Source organism: Cololabis saira, chromosome 16, assembly GCF_033807715.1.
Source record: "Cololabis saira isolate AMF1-May2022 chromosome 16, fColSai1.1, whole genome shotgun sequence".
Classification (NCBI taxonomy): domain Eukaryota; kingdom Metazoa; phylum Chordata; class Actinopteri; order Beloniformes; family Belonidae; genus Cololabis; species Cololabis saira.
In genome coordinates, this window is record NC_084602.1 from 39,025,969 (window position 1) to 39,049,021 (window position 23,053).

General features: G+C 39.6%; 1 protein-coding gene across 2 annotated transcripts in view; it reads left to right on the top strand.

Annotated features, from left to right (window-relative positions):
• Positions 1-23,053, top strand: part of LOC133462674 (tubby-related protein 4-like) — a 30,974-nt gene that overhangs the window by 1,921 nt on the left and 6,000 nt on the right. The window contains exons 3-15 of one of the 2 annotated variants that reach the window (XM_061744031.1): positions 2,615-2,694; positions 2,797-3,069; positions 5,447-5,575; positions 7,385-7,546; positions 9,321-9,501; positions 10,917-11,024; positions 11,439-11,605; positions 14,479-14,703; positions 16,276-16,510; positions 17,628-17,751; positions 20,357-20,501; positions 20,746-20,839; positions 21,685-21,828. In XM_061744031.1, the coding sequence (XP_061600015.1) occupies positions 2,818-3,069; positions 5,447-5,575; positions 7,385-7,546; positions 9,321-9,501; positions 10,917-11,024; positions 11,439-11,605; positions 14,479-14,703; positions 16,276-16,510; positions 17,628-17,751; positions 20,357-20,501; positions 20,746-20,839; positions 21,685-21,828 (1,966 nt within the window). In that variant the 5' untranslated portion in view covers positions 2,615-2,694; positions 2,797-2,817. The remainder of the gene's footprint in view (positions 1-2,614; positions 2,695-2,796; positions 3,070-5,446; positions 5,576-7,384; positions 7,547-9,320; positions 9,502-10,916; positions 11,025-11,438; positions 11,606-14,478; positions 14,704-16,275; positions 16,511-17,627; positions 17,752-20,356; positions 20,502-20,745; positions 20,840-21,684; positions 21,829-23,053) is intronic. The other variant, XM_061744030.1, reaches the window with a different exon arrangement.

Below are 23,053 nucleotides of genomic sequence, written 5' to 3' on the forward strand. Positions count from 1 at the left end.
GAAGGAAGGAAGGAAGGGAAAAAAAGGAAGGAAGGGAAAAAATAGGAAGGAAGGAAGGAAGGAAGGAAGAAAAGTAAGGGAGAAAAGAATGAAGGAAGGAAGGAAGGAAGGAAGGAAGGAAGGAAGGAAGGAAGGAAGGAAGGAAGGAAGGAAGGAAGGAAGGAATGGGAAAAAGAGGAAGGAAGGAAGGAATGAAGGAAGGGAAAAAAAGGAAGGAAGGGAAAAAAGAGGAAGGAAGGAAGGAAGGAAGGAAGGAAGGAAGGAAGGAAGGAAGGAAGGAAGGAAGGAAGGAAGGAAGGAAGGAAGGGAGAAGGAAGGAGAGAGCAGGAAGAAAGAAGGATGGAAGAATTAGTTCATTTTGACCCAAAGACGTACAAGGGTTAAGAAAACTCAAATATCCTATCTAAATAAAATTTAATATTCTGGGAATCTTAATCTTAAGCTGTAAACCATAATCAGCAATATTAAAATAATAAAAGACTTGTAATATTTCAGTTGATTTGTAATGAATCCAGAATGTATGACATTTTTGTTTTTTTTAATTGCATTACAGAAAATAAAGAACTTTATCACAATATTCTAATTTTCTGAGACAGTCCTGTATGTGTTGTACGGGCCAGTTTGGACCAAATTGGTGAATAAATAAAAAAGCGTGGCCCAAGCTGCAGTTTTCTTTCTCCAGACACTCGTCTGTGACTGACGGCGTTGGGCTCTTTAACTCGTCATGAGCACTCAGCAGACTTGGGCTCGACAAGTGTGTCCGTCTCTCAAGGCCTCGGCATGTGTTGCATGAGTCACATGTGTCCCCAGATGTCACAAGGCAGCACTGATGCATTATGGGAAGTTTTGTGAGCGTCAGGTACGACCAAAAGGCCCCCAAAAAATAAAAATGCAGATTTGGTCCGTTGCTGGTGGAAAAGATGAGCAGCCAACTTCGTCATGAGTCGAGGATTCGGACTAGATGAGAGAGGACGGTATACAGTAGCCTTCCTCATTTCCAGTTTTTGAATGTGGGCACGTAAAAAGCGACTACAGTGATGACATAATCTAGAGAAAGATCTTGGAGATGCTCCATTGGCCGTGAATAATAACAGACAACAGCTAGAACATTATGCCAGGGCGATCCTGCTGGTGTCCGCGCACATTTGGTGACTCACCACTTCTTCTTGGTATGTTCTCTTGGATTAAATTCTTTTTTTTTTTTAAGTTACTCGGAAATCAGCACAATGTGGTGGTTTTTATGATAAGCAGTTGGAAGGTACGAACATTTTGACCAGAGATTTAAAATTCTCGAAGCAGTCTTCATCGATGAACAGTCTTTTCATTCTCAGACAAAAGAGAATCACCGCAGGGTCCAGTTAGGCGACATTCTGGACCTTCTGTGCGGGTTTGTGTGTTTGCTTTACAGCCGATTCGCTCGGAGGTTTGAGTGCGTCGCGCGACCTCCCACAGGTCACCTCCTACGGTGGCCGACAAGGGCCAAACGCACTCCAACGGCCTAATGCGTCTCAGTTAAGGAAAACGGCTTCAAGTACAGAAACGATTCAAATTCACAAACTCAAAACGAGGTACAAAAAGAGGAACGTGGTGCAAATGAAAAAACGTTCTGCAAAAAACAAAGACAAATAGAGAAACGATGCAAAGCACAAAACGATATAAAACAAGAAACCATCTTCAAAAGAAAAACGCTTCATAATCGGTCACTACAACCGGAAGTGCTCCAAACCTGCAGGGGGCGCTCTCAGCGTAACAGCTCAATGGACAGACACACGGGACGTAGAGAGAGACCTTTATAGCTTTATATCAATATGTGTATTATGTGCAGCCTTGTATCGTCTGGTGTAACGTTAAAATATAATAAAGAAACGTCTCGTAATGTACAGCGTTGTACAGTGATATAAACATCGTATATAAATATAGTCAGATAAAAATCCCATTATCGTTCCCGCTGTATGTTTAAACCATGGACGTAAACACTGTGGTTTTTTTTTTTCTCATTGAATTTACAAAAAACAAGTCACATTGTACATTCCAAAAAAACATTTTCATCAAAGAGCACTGAGCGACCAATGAGTAAAACAAAACAAAGAAGATACACAGCGAAATGTAAACACTGTGGTTCAGTCAGCTGTTCGGTCTCTCTCTACATCCTGTGTGTCCATTGAGCTGTTACGCCGAGAGCGCCCCCTGCAGGTTTGGAGCAACTTCCGGTTGTAGTGACCGCTTATGAAGCGTTCTTCTTTTGAAGATGGTTTCTTGTTTTATATCGTTTTGTGCTTTGCATCGTTTCTCTATTTGTCTTTGTTTTTTGCAGCACGTTTTTTCATTTGCACCACGTTCCTCTTTTTGTACATCGTTTTAAGTTTGTGAATTTGAATCGTTTCTGTACTTGAAGCCGTTTTCCTGAACTGAGACGCATTAGGCCGTTGCAGTGGGTTTGGCCCTTGTCGGCCGCCTCCAGTGACCAGAAAAGTTGCTTAAAAATGAAGGAAACCTAAACTCCGACCGCTCCGGATCAGAGTCGGACACATGTGCTCTGATTGTTCTTGCAAGCATCTGTGACCCCAGGTGGAGAATTAACTTTCAGTCCAAACTATTTCATGTTTTACTGCAGCTCCACATCCTGCTGACCACAACAATAGCAACAGTGCAGACACCAAAATATCCCCAGCGTCACGGAAAAAGGCAGTTTAAGTAAATGTGGAGTCACACACCAGCACAAACTGAGTTGGTGTCGTTGAAACACGGGCTCATCGCCTCCCCCCCCCCCGGGTTCTGTTTTGGTCTCTTTCTCAGCAGCCTGGCCAGTCAGTAGGGATGTTGGCCGCCGTGGAACATGGTCCCATCCTGTGCAGCGACTCCAACATCCTCTGCCTCTCATGGAAAGGCCGGGTGCCGAAGAGCGAGAAGGACAAGCCGGTGTGCCGGCGGCGGTACTACGAGGAGGGCTGGCTCGCCACGGGGAACGGGCGGGGAGTCGTCGGGGTGACGTTCACGTCCAGCCACTGCAGGAGGGACCGGAGCACGCCGCAGAGAATCAACTTTAACCTACGGGGACACAACAGTGAGGTGGGGCCTTCACTTTCCTCAGATAGTCCTTTAATGATACCAAAAAGTGTCTTGTAATGAGCCTGATTGCAACAGTGAAGGGTGCATGGTGTCAGGCCGAGACTCAAAGCAGTCCTGACTCAGATACAGAGATGTTCGATAACCAAGGCTTTTATTGAATTCACCGGAGACCTCGGACAGAGTAACAAACAAATGGCTATAAACAAAACTTGGTTCGTTTTGATGCCTGGAATCCAGTTTCTGCGAATTGCAGCGATACATTTGTCTCTCTTAAGCTTATTTTTCAGCAGTCTGTAAAACGATAACTCCGATTTGTTGCTAAATCTATGAGTAAAGTCGATACCACAACAGCTCTTTCCCATTTTAGATGTTTTCCAGTTGCTCAAACTGAAAGTTTACGCTGCCACTCAGTCTTTCTGCCACTCAGGGCCCGATTTTCTAAAGGTTTGCGTGTGTAAAAACGTGTGCAAACTTGACAGCACCCGCAAACCAAAGTGCCAGCTGATCTACTAACAGCGTGCAAAGACGACTGCGTCTCTCAAATGAGCAAAATAGCACACGCTATTCATTTAGTACTTTTGACCTGATGAATAATCAATATGGGGCGTACCCGCCAGAAATCGCTAAATACTGGGAGGGAAAGATGCAAATTGGTCCATTTACCACCCGCAATGAGATTTACCAAGCCTGAAAGTTTTTGCGGGGATTGTGATTGCGTCTGTATTTAATACATTCAAAAGGAAGGTGCTAATCTCCACATGCAAAAGGAGAAATATTTTATTTGAATGTTAAATCGAGTATTATTCAGCAAAAGGTTGCCACAGGAGGCACATTCATTTTTTTATTTGTGATAATAAATAAATCACGTGTTTTCATGGAGAAAAAAGTGTTTCTCATTGTGCGCCTATCCTTGTTCTGCAGTCATACCCCGGTGTCGTGCCGTATTCAGCACCCCTGCCGTGAAAAGCACCCCCTCGTCTGACAAAAATGATATTCTCATTCCGTGTCATGTTCTGTTTAGCGTCCAGTTTTGTGTTAATGATTCATGTTTAAATGCGCTCATGGATTCCACAATAGTCATACTTTCCCACAATCACAGTCACAGATAACAAAAATCGGGTAAATGGTTATTGATGTCATTAATTAATAGCCTGCTTACTGTGTTGTCTTCCATAATATTTGTAAATATATATAATATAAACTCCTAAGTATGTGTTTGTGTGAGTGTGTATATATAAATATATTGAAGTGTCAGTGTGTTGTTTTTTTTCTTGGTCTACTTATCATTGAATATACGAGGGGGTGCTTTTCACGGCAGGGGTGCTGAATACGGCACAACAATTTGCCTCTTCCACTAATATCTCTAACTCCAACTCGTCAAATTTCATTTTGCGCTCGCGACTATATCCTGCTTTCCATCCAGACTCTCCATGGCGCAAAGTTTTAAATACTGAGGTTTGCACCTGTTATCAATTGCGCACGCAATCTTAGTTGATCACCCGCAAACCACACAACAACAGCACGTGCAAACTTTTTCAGTGCACACGCAATTTAGTACTCTTTATTTAGGATCTTAGTAAATCGGGTCCTCAGTCTTTCTGCCACTCAGTCTTTCTGCCACTCAGTCTTTCTGACACTCAGTCTTTCTGACACTCAGTGGGCGTAAACCGCTGTGAAGTCGAATCTGTGACGTCATGCGCATTCCCTCTATACAGAGAACGATAAACACTCCAAGAGGAGGGAAAATAACTAATAAAAAGAAACAAATAAACACAAAACGCTCCCTATGCAGGAAAAACCTGCCTATATTAAATAATTTGGCTACAAACACAAATCACTCTTAAAGAGGTAAAAACAAAGAACTATGAAACTAAGCTAGGATATAAGTTAACAAACAAAAAATTACTCTTTAATGAAGAATAAACAAAGGGCTATGAATCTAAGCTAAGGAAAAAAAAAAAATTCAATTGTCACGAGGAACAAACGGCTTACTATGGCGGTTACTATGGACATGGACCAAGGCTCTGGTGCAGGACAAGGACAAAAACACATGGAAGGAAATAGGGGACAGGTGGAAACACTGAGGCCAATCAGACTGAGACACATGAGGAAGGGCAAGTGACCTGAAACAAAAGGAGTATTACTTTTCAAAATAAAACTGACAGGACAAAACAAACCCAAGTCAAGACAACCTCACCACGGTGACACACGGGTGAATCAGTGACTAGGTAACAGTAAATCACTGCTACCAGGCCACATCAAGTGCTGTTTTTTTCACATGCACTCTTTCCTTCCTACTGCATGGATGTTGGCAATTATTCATGAACATAGCTGGTGAAAACCGATGACGGTGTCTAATTTTGGGGGCACTTTGCAGGTTGTCCTGGTGCGCTGGAATGAGCCCTTTCAGAAACTGGCAACCTGCGATATGGAGGGAGGTATTTTCGTGTGGATCCAGTACGAAGGGAGGTGGTCGGTGGAGCTGGTGAACGACAGAGGAGCCCAGGTACACCTCTTTATCTGGAAAAAAACAAAAAAACGAAAATGGAGCGATGAAACATGAAACCTGTGTGTTGAAAATCTCCTCCGTCGAAAATATTATTACTGGAGTTGAGGGGGGATGAGGCGGGATGGCATCCCCCCCTGAAATAAAAACGGTCCAAATCATCCCCCTGTAAAACTGCCATCCCTCCTTTCCATCCCTTATGTCATTTCATCAATGAATGTGGTTTTACTGCTATTTCAACATTTAGAGTCATCACCAGAAAAATAACTTATTCGACAATTTTCACCTGTTTCAAGTAATTTTCACTTGAAATAAGTAGGAAAATCTGCCAGTGGGACAAGATTTATCTTCTCATTACAAGCAAAAAAATCTTGTTCCACTGGCAGATTTTTCTACTTATTTCAAGTGAAAATTACTTGAAACAGGTGAAAATTGCTGTTTTTTCCAGTGATGAGTCTTGTTTTAAGTGTAATGAGATTTTTTTACTAAAATGAGACATTTTAACTAGAAATAAGACAAATATTCTTGTTAAGATTGTGAGTTTTTGCAGTGATCCATGTTACTTATCCTGTGAAGGACAGAGTCATATTGATAAGTTCAGAAAAGTGTTTTTTATTGTTGTGTTTTGATGTATTAGATGTAAGCCCAGTGGATATTTAAAGCTTACAGAAGGCTGCATTTAACTGCTGCTATGTCATTCCTGCAGTATTTCTGCAGGTGTTTTGGTCACTGCTATTATTTGTAATATATTATATTATTTGTAATCAGCACAAATTATCTGTCCCCATATGATCAAATCCACCATCCCCCCTGATTGTTTTTTACAACTCGAGTACTGGATATACATAAAATTGTAAAGCGCTCTGGGTGCCTTGAAGGGTGCTATATAAATCCAAGTCATTATTATTAAAAGAGAAGTGGGAGAAATAGGGAAATTTAATTATTACAGAGGAAGTCTGGAGTAAAATTTGTCAAGTACAACGGAATTCAACTAACTCATCTACATGGCGAGAATTCTGTTGGAAAAACATTGTTTCAGAAAATTTGAATATTGTGATGAAGTTCTTTATTCTCTGTAATGCTATTAAAAAAACAAAAATGTCATACATTCTGGATTAATTACAAATCAACTGAAATATTGCAAGCCTTTTATTATTTTAATATTACTGATTATGGTTTACAGTTTAAGATTAAGATTCCCAGAATATTCTAATTTTTTGAGATAGGATATTTTAGTTTTCTTAAGCTGTAAACCATGATCAGCAATATTAAAGTAATAAAAGGCTTGCAATATTTCAGTTTATTTTTGTAATTGCATTACAGAAAATCACAATATTCTAATTTTCTGAGACAGTCCTGTATATTTAATGGAAAATTTGTAATTTTCTCTAAAAATAGAGAAGGAGAAATTTGACCAGATCAGTCTAAGTGGACTGAGAACATAAAACCTATTAGGTCTGACTTTTGCTAACTTGACAAAAATAAGGAGTGGGATCAAAATGTGTTTTGTAATATGATATATTGATATAATCTACAGCACGATCTTTACTCATTCTGCTTTGTGTGTAATTTTCTGTATGTAATATTTAAGATGAGAAGCTTTCCATGTTCCATGTAAATATTTTACAAAGAAAATTCTGGAAAGAGCCAGGAGACAAATTGGACATCAGAAGTTCTAAAATGTCACGCCAATGTTATGTTAACTTACTTGAAGTTATTTTGACGTTAGGTAAATCTGCATCTGTGAAATCAAGGCTTTTCCAAATAAAAGATACAAATAAAAAAAAAAAGAAAATCTCCTCCGTCCAGGTGAGCGACTTCACCTGGTCCCATGACGGCACTCAGGCCCTGATCGCGTACAGAGACGGCTTCGTGCTGGTGGGCTCGGTCAGCGGACAGAGACACTGGTCCTCCGAGATCAACTTGGAGAGTCAGATCAGCTGCGGCATCTGGACCCCCGACGACCAGCAGGTGAACGGGCGTGAAACGTTAAGACACACACTCGGACTGACTCCTTAACTCAGGGCCGGCCCAAGCCTCCATGGGCCCTAAGCAAACTGTGATTTTGGGGCCCTCTATTACTGCCAGTAATACTGATTATTGATCATTCACACACTTATTATAAACTTATTTCATGTTCTTCTCTGTCATTACAAAAAATACACTTGTAAAACTAGATGTAAGAACTTTTTGTTGTAGTTAGATTGTAATCCACAGTGATTAAGACCATGGAAGCAACAACACATTAACAAACTTGCAGAAAAATTTTTCAATTCATATTTTGCAAAGTCAGCAACTGCCCCTACTGGCCACACAGAGAAGCAACAGATAAAAGGTCAAAGGTCACAGTTGCAGCAGTGTTGTTTCCAACATCCTATTGTCAGCCTGGCACGTTTTTAGTCATCTATGGTTTTTAATCTGAAATGGGAGAAAATTCAGCTACAAAGCGGCCTGGGGTTTGTTCGTTCGTTCGTTTTTTTTTTATTTCGAACATGTATAAAAAACAAGAAAAAAGATAAGAAAACAAATACAGGTGGGCATTCCACCACATAAAGAAAAAAAACAGTTATATGTTCGAAAAGGAGTGGGAGGAAGTATAATCTTATTTAATCCCACCCCCTTTCCACAACTAAACATAAATTATATGACTGTATTATTTTTTATACTATACACTAATTTTAAAAATATATATCATTTTTACAAAAAAAAGGGTTGATTTACACTTAATATTTAAAGTGATATAGTACTACTGAGTTGTGATACTGAGTGTCATCTACAGTTTAGGCCTATTAAAAGAAACAAAATAATAAATAGATAATTTATAAACCATTTACTGTAAACACGTTATCTACTTTATTTTTGGTTTTAAATAAACTGCAACAGCAATATGCAACAACAATTTGAAGTGGCACAACAACAATTAAGTGCAACAACAAAGTACTACAAAAACTAGAAATATAATTAAAATCACTCAACTTAGATAAACAGAACCTCTTCAATATGTTCTCCTTATAAGAATAAATTCAAATGTCCAAAAACAGACATTATTAAATAGAATAAACAAATAAAATCAAACAAATAAAGCCGAGAGGCAGCAGTCAATATGCCAGCAGTATCTACTCTAGTCTGTTAACATAATATTGTTTATGTAATAATATTAATTATTGTGTTTTTATACAATAACATACCTTTGATAATGTATGAATCATACGGAAGAGTATTAGGGCCAAGCTGGAGAAAAAAATAAAAATAATATCTTAGAGGAGGAAGATTTTTTTTTTATTTTGCACTTCGAGAAAAAAGTCGAAATGTCGAGATTGATGTTGAAATACAATTTCAAGAATAAAGTCGAAATTTCGAGAATAAAGTCGAAATTTCGTGAATAAAGTCGAAATAGTACTTCACCATTATTCTTGACATTTCAACTTTTTTCTCGAAATTGTACTTCAACATTATTCTCGACATATCGACTTTTTTTATCAACATTTCGACTTTTTTCTCGAAGTGCACAATCAAAAGAAAAATCTTCCTCCTCTAAAATATTATTTTTATTTTTCTCCTGCCTGGCCCTAATACTGTTCCGTACAATCATCACTCACACATAAAAAAAAAAAAATATATTTGTTTTTTAACTCTTGTGGGGCCCCCTAGTGGTCATGGGGCCCTAAGCAGCCGTTTAGTTCCCTTATGCCTTGGGCCGACTCTGCCTTAACTCCTCCAACGTGACGTGCGCTGCCTCCCCCAGGTCTTGTTCGGCACGGCGGACGGCCAGGTGATCGTGATGGACTGCCACGGGCGGATGCTCGCTCACGTCCTGCTGCACGAGTCCGACGGGATCGTGAGCATGTCGTGGAACTGCCCCGACTTCCTGGTGGAGGACAGCACGGAGAGCGACACCGACTCCGACGACAGCATCCTGCCTCTAGGTGAAACACCTCAGCCCATCCAGGCCAGTTAAAGGACTCGTCTGAAAAATACTCACACATGTACCCCTGCCAGGGGTGGGGCTTCAGGGGGGCTGGGGGGGCCCTACTCCCCCGGGCCCGGGGCCCAATGGGGCCCCTGAGGCAGCAGGCTCCACCCGCAAGACTTTTTTTTTTTTTTTGTGGCTGAGTATTAGGGCCATCCTAAGACAAAAAAAATGGAAATTACGAGAATAAAGTCATAATAATATGAGAATAAAATCATAAAATTACGAGAATAAAGTCATAATATTACGAGAATAAAGTCGTAATATTTTGAGAATAAAGTCGTAATATTAAACATATTATAAATACCGGTATATAAATATAACTTCACAAGATGCTCAATATTCCTCATTTTAAGACAGGGAGAAGATGCTCTTCCTGTTAGAGTTCTCATAAATTGTATTCTCATAATATTACGACTTTATTCTCATAATATTACGACTTTATTCTCATAATATTACGACTTTATTCTCATAAATTATTACTTTATTCTCGTAATGTTACGACTTTATTCTCGTAATGTTACGACTTCTCGTAATGTTACGACTTTATTCTCGTAATATTACGACTTTATTCTCATTATATTATGACTTTATTCTCGTAATATTACGACTTTATTCTATTACGACTTTATTCTCGCAACATTATGACTTTATTCTCGTAATTTTACGACTTTATTCTCATTATATTATGACTTTATTCTCGTAATTTCCAAATTTTTTTTGTCTTAGTTTGGCCCTAATACTCCGTCATAGTTCATATAAGTTATAAAGCATTGTATAATATGTTGTGCTGAAATTTTCACACTCACAGTTAACATTAAAACAAAAATTGCAAGTGCTGCCGTCTATCAACGTTATACCTCATCATCCATCACTTGTCAACAGAGCACAGTAATCCTACAGCCTAAACATGAGCGGGAGTTATAAACACAAAAGTGGAGCGTTAAAATGCAAAAAAAAAAATAAAAAAGGGAGCAAGAAAAAGCCAAATTGCCCAAGCTAAATGCATATTTTGTTCGCCCTAATCCTTCTCCTGTGGGAGATGAACCTGACGTTGTTAGCAGAGATTTATCGCTGGGCCGCCAAAAGTTGCATCATGCATCAGCAGGTTTACAGGTAACTACAGTTAGAACAATCACAGACACATACTGTCAGCAAGAAAATGGGAGTTTTTGGTAAATTGTTGATATAGTAACCCGGCCGTCTAGCTTATTTCCTTCTCTGTCTCTCAGCTGTAGCGATGATGATAGTGATGATAATAGTGATGATAATAGGGACTCAGCAGCTGCAAAGGGCCCGGTCATATGCCCCGCCCCCGGCCCGGCTCTGATATGTTCCGCTAGTGACCCCTGCATCTCTCTTTCTTCCAAGCGCGGCGAGTCAAGCCTTTGTTGACAGTCACCTTCTTATCAGGAGATATCAGTCTGATGAACAACTATGACGACCTCTCTCCTGGTGTGATTCGCTCAGGGCTTAAAGGTATGAACTCACATAAGGAAGTTCCAACCGGTTTGTGGCCAAGAAAACATTCAAGACTTGCGTCTTTTTTTCTATTTCTCGCATTGTGGAATAGAATTGTCAAATTGTTTTAATTGACTGTACGAATTGTTACAGATTACTTTTGTAATACTGTATTTGACACGGTCTTTGTACATTTTGACCGTATAGAAACCAGTGTAAGAATGAGATGTGTACCCTACTACCCTTAATTTTTAACAACTTGTGCTTTTTATTATTTTACCTCTTTTCTTATCATTTTATTTCATTTTATTTGTTATTTACTGTTTAATTGTGTCTTCCCGCTTTTAATGTTGATGTAAAGCACTTTGAATTACCTTGTGTTGAATGGTGCTATACAAACTTGCCTTGCCTTTCTCATCTCTTATTGATCAGATGTGGAGGCCCAGTGGTGCTCACAGGGGGACCTGCTGGCCGTGGCCGGCATGGAGCGACACGGAGTCACTTCTGACTCTGTGTGCGCATCCGTCATCAGGAATGCTCTGGTTAAGTTCTACAACGTCCAAGGCGAACACATCTACACCCTGGAAACACCTGCACAGGTGAGTCCTGGTGTTCGTAAGGGATTGGATGATCAGGGGCCTCATTTATAAAAGAGTGTGTAGGATACATGCTAAAAGTGCACGTGCGCCCAAAAATGGCGTGCGTACAAAAGAATCCGGATTTATAAAACCGTGTGCACGCACACTTGCACGCAATGTTCGCTTTATAAATCACAGTCCAGCTGGAAGGTTGCGCACGTGAATTCGCCTCATATCCCCCCCTCTACACGCCCACTTTCTACCATAAATGGCAACTCAAAGTACTCCATGACTGTATTTGCGTACCCTCTGGCGTAGGCTCTGCGTCGTTTTAACGCAGAACCATAATTTAGGCTTTACGCTCGCGTAAAACTCATTATATATATTAAAAAAATCTGTGTCCCTTTAGGGGCTCCGTAGAGTGGCCTGGCTCTTTTGTTCTGTCCTCAATAACTCTACAGTTGTCGCGGTGGGTGACGAGGAGGTAACCGGGACGGCGTGTCTTGCACCGCGGCTGCAGCACCAGAGCGAACCAAGCGCTGACGCTGTGCTTCAAACACAGAGGACACGATCAGCGCTATTATAAGTCTGATATGTGATGACATTAAGAGTATGACATGAATCTGGTTTCATTTCACCACCTCACCGCCTGCGTCGCCAGTTCCCCATATCTTCAAAATGTTTGTGCGCGAGGGTCAGGGTTAGCGTAAAGATACACACATTTTTCGGTTAGTTTTTTTTTTTTTTAAGATACCAACCTTTGCGTGCGCATCTTTCAAGCCCTGTTTTGTGCACAAGCAAGCTTTATAGATGAGGCCCCTGGACTAGATTACCAAAACCACGTCAGCTGGTTTTTTGCAGATAAACGGGGGGCGGTACCTTGCAACTGCGAGACAACATTTCTCAAAAATAAAACAAATATTCCTACAAATGAAAAAGAAACTGATACTTTCATTTTTATTATTTGAAAAAACTGACAAAAACAACAATTTTTGCTGTTTTAAAGGAGATGAAAAATTAAAAGAGCAGGCATTTGATTGGCTGAAGTCATGGATATGCTCAGGAAATCAGGTTCAATTTGAAAATGTTTTCTCCTTTAATAGTTAAAGAGTATAATCTATAGTAATAAGTGTGTCACGTTATGCTGACCCAAATTCAGGAGAGCAGGAGGCAGGTGTTCCAAGAATGGTGATTTATTAATACCAAAACCAAAAGCGTTGCAAAGCAGGGTTGACAAAAAGAAACACAAAAGCCAAAATACCCTTTACAGGACACACAGATGTAGGAAAACAATACGAAACAACAATTTTTTCTGCTTTAAAGGAGATGAAAAATTAAAAGATTAAAAGCATTTGATTGGCTGAAGCGACAAGCAAAACATGTCATAGATATGTTTTATTAAGACCTCAGGAAATCAGGTTACATTTGGAACATTTGTCTCCTTTAATAGATAAATAATATATAGTAATAAGTGACACATACAGCTCATACGGATCAAAAGTCTCAGATTACACTCTTTTCCAGTAACCACAGGTGTTCCACAGGGCTCTGTCCTGGGTCCACTTCTTTTCACCATTTAAACTACTTCCTCTCGGTCATATCTTCCGTAAATGCAGCATCAAAATTCGCTCTTATGCTGATGACACCAAGCTATGGTATTTCCTGCAATCCTCCAAAATTCATCGGAGAAAAAAAACTGAGGTTATACTCATCGGTTTTAAAGAAATATAAATATAAAACATCATAGCACAGCTTACCGGGGACGGAGAAAACAGCACTGACTACGTTTACATACAGTCAAAATTCGGGTTATTGCTAATATTCCGGTTACTGAAACATTGGGAATATTCCGTTTACATGGTAATTAATCATTCAGGATATCTGGATCAAACCAGCGACGCGCGGAGAACGTGATGACGCAATTACCGTCATTTCCGCTTCTTCTTCCTGTATCCAAATTCAAAACAAATGCTGCTTCGCGCAACTTTCCTCTCACCTTCTTTTAAATCTCACTATCCCGGTACTTTCTACCGTCTACAAATGCAGAAATGTTCATATCCTTCATTACATTTATGAAGTGATTTGTCTCCTCCTGGTCTTGTGTTTCTCCGTGTTTAGAAGAACTTCCTGGACTCAAAAGACCAGGATTCCTTGTGAACAGAACATGTGCAGAAAACACTTTTCTTATCATTTTATTTCATTTTATTTGTTATTTACTGTTTAATTGTGTCTTGCCGCTTTTAATGTTCATGTAAAGAATATGAATTACCTTGTGTTGAATTGTGCTACACCAGGGTTCGGCAACCCGCGGCTCTAGAGCCGCATGCTGCTCTTTAGCGCTGCCCTAGTGAATCCTGGAGCTTTTTCAAAAATGTTTGACCTTTTTTTCCCTATTTTCTTCTTCTTTTTTCTTATTTTTACTTTTTTTTTTTCTTCACTTTTTTTCCTTTTTTTCTCTTTTTTTTCTTCTTTTTTCCTTTTTTTCTTTCCTTTCTCGAAATTTTGACTTTTTTCCTCGATATTTTGACTTTTTCCTCGAAATCTTGTGGTCTTGTGTTTCTCCGTGTTTATAAGAACTTCCTGGACTCAAAAGACCAGGATTCCTTGTGAACAGAGCATGCGCAGAAAACAAATTCATGTTCCGTTTGATGGGGATATTCTGTTTGGTGTTTACATGACTGAATATTCAGGTTTTAAAAGGAGTAACCCAGGGCTCACATTCGGGTTTTTAAAAACCGGAATATGGGCCAATTCGGGTTATTCAAAGGGGTTATTGGTGTTTACATGGCCGTGCAAATTTGGGTTATTGCCAATATTCGGGTTTTAAAAGGGTTATTGATGCATGGAAACGCAGTCACTGACAGCAGTTGGTTTGTTTGATGGTTGTATTTCAGAGACCCATCACCACCATCTGCTGGGGTCACAGAGACTCCCGCCTCTTCATGGCCTGTGGGCCGGCTCTCTACGTGGTGCGGGTGGAGCACCGCGTGGCCAGCCTGCAGCTCCTGTGCCAGCAGGGCATCGCCAGCGCCCTGCGCGAGGAGAAGGACATCGGGAAGCTGAACATGCCCTCGCTGCTGTGCTCTTACGTCACCACCGCTTTCATACCCACCATCAAGGTACCACAGTTCAGGGCGGTAAAAGGGGAAAGGGGGTAGAGATGGGTTGCTCCAGTTAATGAATGAATGAATGAATGAATGAATGAATGAATGAATGAATGAATAAAGTTTATTCAGTCATGACAACACAACACAAAAACAACACAACACCAAAAAACATTGTGCACAGCATTAACATTTCACACAAAACCAATAATCATGTGTATAATATAATATACATAATATATATTAATAACCAATGACTGAAAAGGCTGAAGCAAACTGCTTATAAAAGCTTATCCTACATTACCAACTTTCTTTTTTTGGCTACCGACCTCAAGAAAACCAAAAAGAGAATAGAAAAGCAAAGAAACAACAGAAAAGCAAAGAAACAATAGAAAAGCAAAGAAACAATAGAAAAGCAAAGAAACATTAACAGATAGTCAATCGCACTTATAAGCTTCAAAAATAGCTTTACAAACCATTTTCTTAAAAACAAAAGAGAATGACATGTTTTTAAATGTATGTTGGCGTCATTCCAGAATTTAACTCCAGTAATGGAGACACGTCTCCTTTTCATACCTTTTTTAGCTTTTTGTTCAGTAAAATTGCAGACACCTCTAACATTATAACGAATCTGAATTGAAAATTCTTCTTTATTGAGTCAGGGAGCATTTTTGATTTTGCTCTGAACATAATTTGCATGATTTTATAATAAAACTAATCATAAAATTTCATAACATTAGAATTTAGAAAAAGCGTCTCTGTGTGAGCGTAGTAATCAGCCTTATTGATGATACCTGTGGCTCATTTTTGAAGTTTTATTATTGGTGGTTTTAAAGGTGGATCCCCACAATTCCACACGATACATAGGGAACAATCAATGAGTGGTGTAGGGATGGGCGGTATGGACTAAAAAATGTATCACGATAATTTCTGGCATTTATCCCGATAACGATAAAAATGACGATAAAAAAATACCAATTCAACTCCATCTTTGCAACTATAAATCTATCACCACATTCAGTCTTTGGAGCCAAAACACTGATCTAAAAGATACTAAATACTAAACTACACCAATGGGAATTTATCTTTCTTTCTTTCTTTCTTTCTTTCTTTCTTTCTTTCTTTCTTTCTTTCTTTCTTTCTTTCTTTCTTTCTTTCTTTCTTTCTTTCTTTCTTTCTTTCTTTCTTTCTTTCTTTCTTTCTTTCAGGCTCATTCCTTCCTTCCTTCCTTCCTTCCTTCCTTCCTTCCTTCCTTCCTTCCTTCCTTCCTTCCTTCCTTCCTTCCTTCCTTCCTTCCTTCCTTCCTTCCTTCCTTCCTTCCTAATTCCTTCCTTCACACGCACATATGTTGTGCGTCAATTTAACCACAGAACCATAAATCATCTTTACACAAAAACGTTATCAATGGGAATTTATTGTTTTTACCGCGAGATGGGTAATTTAGGGGAATTCTTTTGACGGTATATCGTGAACGGTAAAATATCGCCCATTCCTAGTGGTAGATCAAATGCAAGGCCTTGGAATTCAGTACAGTGTTTTCATTTTAGGGTCTGTCAGTGCACCATCTCCTTCCTCTCTTTGTCCCAGCCTCCGATTCCCGACCCCAACAACATACGGGACTTCGTCAGCTACCCCACGGCCGGGAACGAGCGGCTCCACTGCACCATGAAGCGAGCTGAGGACAGTCCCGAGGCGGGCGGGCCCTGCTACACCCTGTACCTGGAGTATCTGGGGGGCCTGGTGCCCATTCTCAAAGGACGGCGCATCAGCAAACTCAGGCCGGAGTTCGTCATCATGGATCCAAAAACTGATGGCAAGGCAGGTGGGTTTACGTCACCAAGACTCACTTCCCCCATAAACCTTTCAAAGTAACTATGAGAGACGATCAGGAGGTTATAAAACCCACATTAGCTGAAGAGGATGCTCTGTCCTCTGTGAATATTTCCACTGTGAGCCCATCGTTCAACTGTAGGAAGAGCAAACGCTGGCTTCTAGTCATGGGTGATGTAACACGGTCCGAGGCCTGATACAGGAATAGCCAGTACTCGAGTTGTAAAAAAAGAAAATCAGGGGGGATGGTGGATTTGATCATATGGGAACAGATAATTTGTGCTGATTACAAATAATATAATATATTACAAATAATAGCAGTGACCAAAACACCTGCAGAAATACTGCAGGAATGACATAGCAGCAGTTAAATGCAGCCTTCTGTAAGCTTTAAATATCCACTGGGCTTACATCAAATACATCAAAACACAACAATAAAAAACACTTTTCTGAACTTATCAATATGACTCTGTCCTTCACAGGATAAGTAACATGGATCACTGCAAAAACTCACAATCTTAACAAGAATGTTTGTCTTATTTCTAGTTAAAATGTCTCATTTTAGTAAAAAAATCTCATTACACTTAAAACAAGACTCATCACTGGAAAAAACAACAATTTTCACCTGTTTCAAGTAGATTTTCACTTGAAATAAGTAGAAAAATCTGCCAGTGGAACAAGATTTTTTTGCTTGTAATAAGAAGATAAATCTTGTTCCACTGGCAGATTTTTCTACTTATTTCAAGTGAAAATTTACTTGAAACAGGTGAAAATTGTCAAATAAGTAATTTTTCTGGTGTTATTTTTCTGGTGATGACTCTAAATGTTGAGATAGCAGTAAAACCACATTCATTGATGAAATGACATAAGGGATGGAAAGGAGGGACAGGGGGGGATAATTTTGACCAGTTTTATTTCAGGGGGGATGCCGTCCCCCCTCATCCCCCTCAACTCCAGTACTGGGAATAGCCTGCGCCGTGATTGGCCGCAGCAGGGGTCACATCTTGCATTTTGAACAATGTTCTGCTGATTTAACACCAGATTCAGTGTTTGTGCCGTTCAAATTCAGCTCCCCTTCATGTTCGTGTTTCGTGGTCTTGGTTTTTCAGAGGAGGTGTGCGTGAATCCCATGATCTCGTACGCCGACAGCTGTAACTGCTCCGACTCCAGCGACATTGACTTGAGCGATGAATGGGTCGGGAAGAAGTCGCCCAAGTTATCCCGGGGAAACAGGTTACCCAAACACCACCCGTCAGAAACAATATAAATCAACTAGATCTCCTTCTTTCTTTTCTTTTAAGCATCATACAGGCCTGAACTGAGCTTTGATCACATATCTTTCATAATAATAAGTCAACTGCAACATGAAAGATCGTTAAAAGAAGCATATTCCCCTTTTTTCAAAGGCTGACACAATTCTAAAGGTCTTATTGAAAACTCTGTAACACATTTTGATGAAAATACACCAGATATAGTTCTATACTTTCCTTATCAGTCGTGTCTTTACAGATGTGTTCATAGCAGCTGCTTTTCAAAACACTAAACTAAATGGTCTAAAGCTGGAATTATTCCCTGTTATTAGTCTTTTTATTTTTAACAAGCTCTTAAAATTGTATTTATTTTACATACTCTTTAAGGCTTATATGGAGCGGTCTCCTTAAAGGAGACGTATTATAACACCAACATTATCAACACAACAAACTACTGGAAGTATTTGCTAATGCCTCGATTATGTGTTTGTGAAATATTTTGATCAAAATCCCACAGAGATACAGTACAACAGCATCTTTTTCAGTCATGTCTTTACAGCTCTGTTAATAGCAATCTGTTAACAGCTGGTTTTAGGAGATGGGGTCAGACAGTTCACTCCACCCCTTATTTTAAAGGTATTGTGACATCATTTTTAACATGCTTTTAACACTATTAAAAGTCTTGGCCAACATCCCTCAAATGTGTCTAAAAGGGTGTAACAAGAAAAACTTCACTCTAGTACTCCATTCCTGGCTTTTTATGACAGTGTTTTTTTGCGCCGTGAAAAACGCTTCCTTTCCCCCCTTTCCTGTCAATCATTGCGCCGCTCCTCCTCCAAACCTCCTCCTCCAACCAACTGCTACACACTTCTGCCGGCGTCTCCACACACACGCGCGCACACCGAACCACAAACACCCACACACACAGCCCAGACAGGGCGACTACAGCCCGGGGATGAAGTCCGTGACCAGAGGACTCGACTGGAAGTCGAGTCCTCTGGACTTCTAACAGCGGCGTCGGAGAGTTAAGCCGGGAGCGACAGGCGAAGCATGCACGGAAAAGCAGCACGGCGAACCACAGCAAACAATCATAAAAATAATGGCATGCAAGCAGCAGGGTCCCCTTATCTTAAGTCCAGTCAGTGGCCGCGGGTCTTCTTAGCAGTTTTCCTCCGGTGATGAGAACAGAAGAGGCTCTAAACAGCTCCGTGTTAAGCCTCATTTATGGTTCCGCGTTAAATCGACGCAGAGCCTACGCCGTAGGGTTCAGCGTACGGTGCGCGTCGCCGCGTAACCCTACGCCGTAGGCTCTGTGTCGGTGTAACGCGGAACCATAAATCAGCCTTTATGGTGCGCTGGAGAGGAGAGGAGGCAGGGAGCTGGGTGGAGGGGGCGGTGATTTAGCGGGTCGTGACGTCACGGCCCGCAACCAAACCAGATGCGCCGTTTTTGCATAGTTATGCGGAAAATCCCAGGTGTAATTGATGTCAAGACACCCAACAAAACACAAAAAATCAAGAAAAATGTGTTTTTCATGTCACAATACCTTTCAAATACAAGAAATGCATAAAATATAAGATGTGGAAGCCAGATAATCATCGTAGCTCCACAACGAGTGAGGTGGTTTTGTCATGTTTTTTGCTTTTGTTCTGGCAGTCGCTTAAAAAAACAACCTATATATATAAACTCTCAAGCAAAGAGGGGAAAATTATATCTTTGTGATATACTGTATGCTGTGATGGAAAATTCAGCCTTGGCCACCTGATTAAACCAAAACTGCTGAGAGCAGCAGAATTTAGCCTTGGCCGGACTAAGTGTGCAGACTGGTACTGTGCCCCCAAAAAAGATTAACACTGACCTTAAAGAAGTTTCTGTCTACTCGAATCGTAAGAATGAATCATCATTTAAGCCTTAAAATCAGTATGCTTTCTTTGTTTCATCGTCATTCTGCATCGCGTATGTTCGGACCATTTTGCATGAAATTGTTTAATTAAATCTACTGAAATCTGAAGTCTTATTCTTAACCCTTGTACTGTCTTCGGGTCAAAATTACCCAATTCTTCTATCCTTCTTTCCTCCTGCTCTCTCCTTCCTTCTTCCTTTCCTATTTTCCTCCTTTTTTACCCTCCTTTACTCCTTTTTCTTCCTACCTCCCTTTTGTCATTCGTTCCTTTATTACCTTCTTTGCTTTTCCTTCCTTCTTTCCTTATTTTCTCCATTCCTTCCTTCTTCCCTCCCTCCTTTCTTTCCTTTTCTCCATTCTTTCCTTCTTTTCTCCCTTCCTTACATCTTTTCTCCCTTCCTTACTCCCTTTCCTACTTCCTTCCTTACTTCCTTCTTTCCTTCCTTCCATCTTTTCTCCCTTCCTTCATTCCTTCTTTTCTCCCTTCACCCTCCCTTGACCCAAAGACAGCACAAGAGTTAATTAAATCTACTAAAATCTGAAGTCTTATCCTTAACTTAAACACTCAGTTTTCAGTCCAGTTATTCATCTAGTTGAAAAGAATGTGTTAAACAGCATTTCATGTTTTTTTTCACAACATACGCCCCCATTTGAATATTTTATTTTTTTGTAAAAAACAAAAAAGGTTGAACATGGACTCAAGAAAATCTCCCAAACTGTCACGTGCCAACCAGGAAGGCCAGCGGTCGCCACGGCTACCGACGAAGAAGGCCCCGGTCCGGTCCCCCAGTCTGACGCGTCGAGAGTTCACCATGGACGGGATCACAGAGGTGACGACGTTCGCTCAGAAAAAACTACTCAACACTTTTGAACTAGTTTCTTTGTTTTATTTATCAAATAAATACATTTTCCTGAACAAAATGACAACTATGCAATTGTTTAGCCTAAAATATTATTTAAAAGAACCGAGCAAACTGTGTATTTCACCATGTTTCTGTTATTGACTGTGTTTATCACATCTGGAGGAGGGTTTCTGCATCTGTACGCCAGCTTTCTGTCGTCTCTGTTTCGCAGCACAATTACCTGGCACAAGTCACGTCTAACATCTGGGGAACAAAGTTCAAAATAGTCGGACTTGCCTCGTTCTTACCAGCCAACCTCGGTGCAGGTACGTCTCCCGGACACGTCAGACGAGGATCCAGTACTGGAGTTGAGGGGGGATGAGGGGGGGTGGCATCCCCCCCTGAAATAAAAATGGTCAAAATCATCCTCCCTGTAAAACTGCCATCCCTCCTTTCCATCCCTTATATCATTTCATCAATGAATGTGGTTTTACTGCTATTTCAACATTTAGAGTCATCACCAGAAAAATAACACCAGAAAAATAACTTATTTGACAATTTTCACCTGTTTCATTTTCAGTACATTTTCACTTTAAATAAGTAGAAAAAAGATTTGTCTCACTCATTACAAGCAAAAAAATCTTGTTCCACATGCAGATTTTTCTACTTATTTTAAGTGAAAATCTACTTGAAACAGGTGAAAATTGTTGTTTTTTCCTGTGATGAGTCTTGTTTTAAGTGTAATGAGATTTTTTTTACTAAAATGAGACATTTTAACTAGAAATAAGACAAATATTCTTGTTAAGATTGTGAGTTTTTGCAGTGATCCATGTTACTTATCCTGTGAAGGACAGAGTCATATTGATAAGTTCAGAAAAGTGTTTTTTATTGTTGTGTTTTGATGTATTTGATGTAAGCCCAGTGGATATTTAAAGCTTACAGAAGGCTGCATTTAACTGCTGCTATGTCATTCCTGCAGTATTTCTGCAGGTGTTTTGGTCACTGCTATTATTTGTAATATATTATATTATTTGTAATCAGCACAAATTATCTGTCCCCATATGATAAAATCCACCATCCCCCCTAATTTTTTTTTACAACTTGAGTTTACATCGCTTTGCCAGACCAAACGGGTCCTTGATTCTTTCTTCTGCCTGGTCTTCTGCTGCAGTCATCTACAAGACCAGCTTGCTACATTTGCAACCGAGACAGATGACGATCTACCTTCCAGAAGTGAGGAAGATCTCTCATGACTTCATGAGCCTGCCGGTGTTCAACCCTAATGTCTTCAGTGAGGACGAGGACGACTTACCAGGTATGAAGGAAAGTAAAGCATCAACTAATTTCCCTACTTTGGACTGGAAGCAGGCCAGTTCAACACCTTTTACAAATCCACGCTTTTGTAGGGGATCCAGTATGACGTTTAGCAGGAAGATACTAGAGATTGTCTGGAAAAAACAATCTTCATGATATTTAATAATAGAAGGAGAGACACAGACACTTCAATTAATATAGATGGTATTGAAATTAATACAGTAAGGGAGACCAAGTTTTTGGGTGTCATGCTGGATGAGAATTTGAATTGGAAATCACATATACATTATACAAAGATAAAAATATCAAAAAACAATTGCTCTGTTACACAAAGTAAAGGATTCATTGGACAACAAAGCATTGTACATTTTATATAACACTGATTGTTCCATATCTGACCTACTGTGTTGTAGCTTGGGGAAATAAATGCCTGTAAAACATTTATATTCAGTCAATTTTCATTTTGCAAAAAAGAGCCATAAGAATAATTAGTAGAAAACGATATAGAGATCCAACAAATCCATTATTCCTTCAGTTACAATTGTTGAAATTTCATGAATTAGTAGACTATAGTATTCTGCAAATTATGTTTAAAGCTCATAAAAAAAACTTTACCAATCAACATTCAGAAAAGATTTGAAAAAAGAGAAAGCAAGTATAACTTAAAAGGAACAGAGATCTTTAAAAAAAAAACAAGATTCAGGACTAAATTGATGGAATTAACAATTAAAGCCTGTATGTTAAGTAAATATAATTAAATATGTTAGTTAAGTTTGACATCCCCATAGACGGCGGTAATTTTATTTTATTTTATTTTCTTATTTACTAAGTTGTTGTTTTGAAATTTTTTTAATTTATGTTATTTGTGAATTTATTTCTTGTAAAAAGGGGCAGATTAGATAAGATTCTTCTTCTTTCTGCTCCCTTTTCATTCACAATTTATGAACATTTGTATTTGTATTGAATTGTTTGTTTTATTTTTTTGAATGAAATAAAGAATAAAATGAAATGAAATGAAATGGACAGGAGCACATGTTGCTCTAAAACCTTTATCAAGCGCTGATGTTTCCTCTCCCTATGTGCATGCTGCTTGTTCTCCTCCAAAAACCAACCAGGCTTTTAGAAAGTAATTTCCAGAAGTGCTCCTGAGCCCATGCAATGATTTTCATTAAAGATTCACAAATATTTTTAATGCCACCTGAGAGCCGGGAGAGTTCATGTATCCG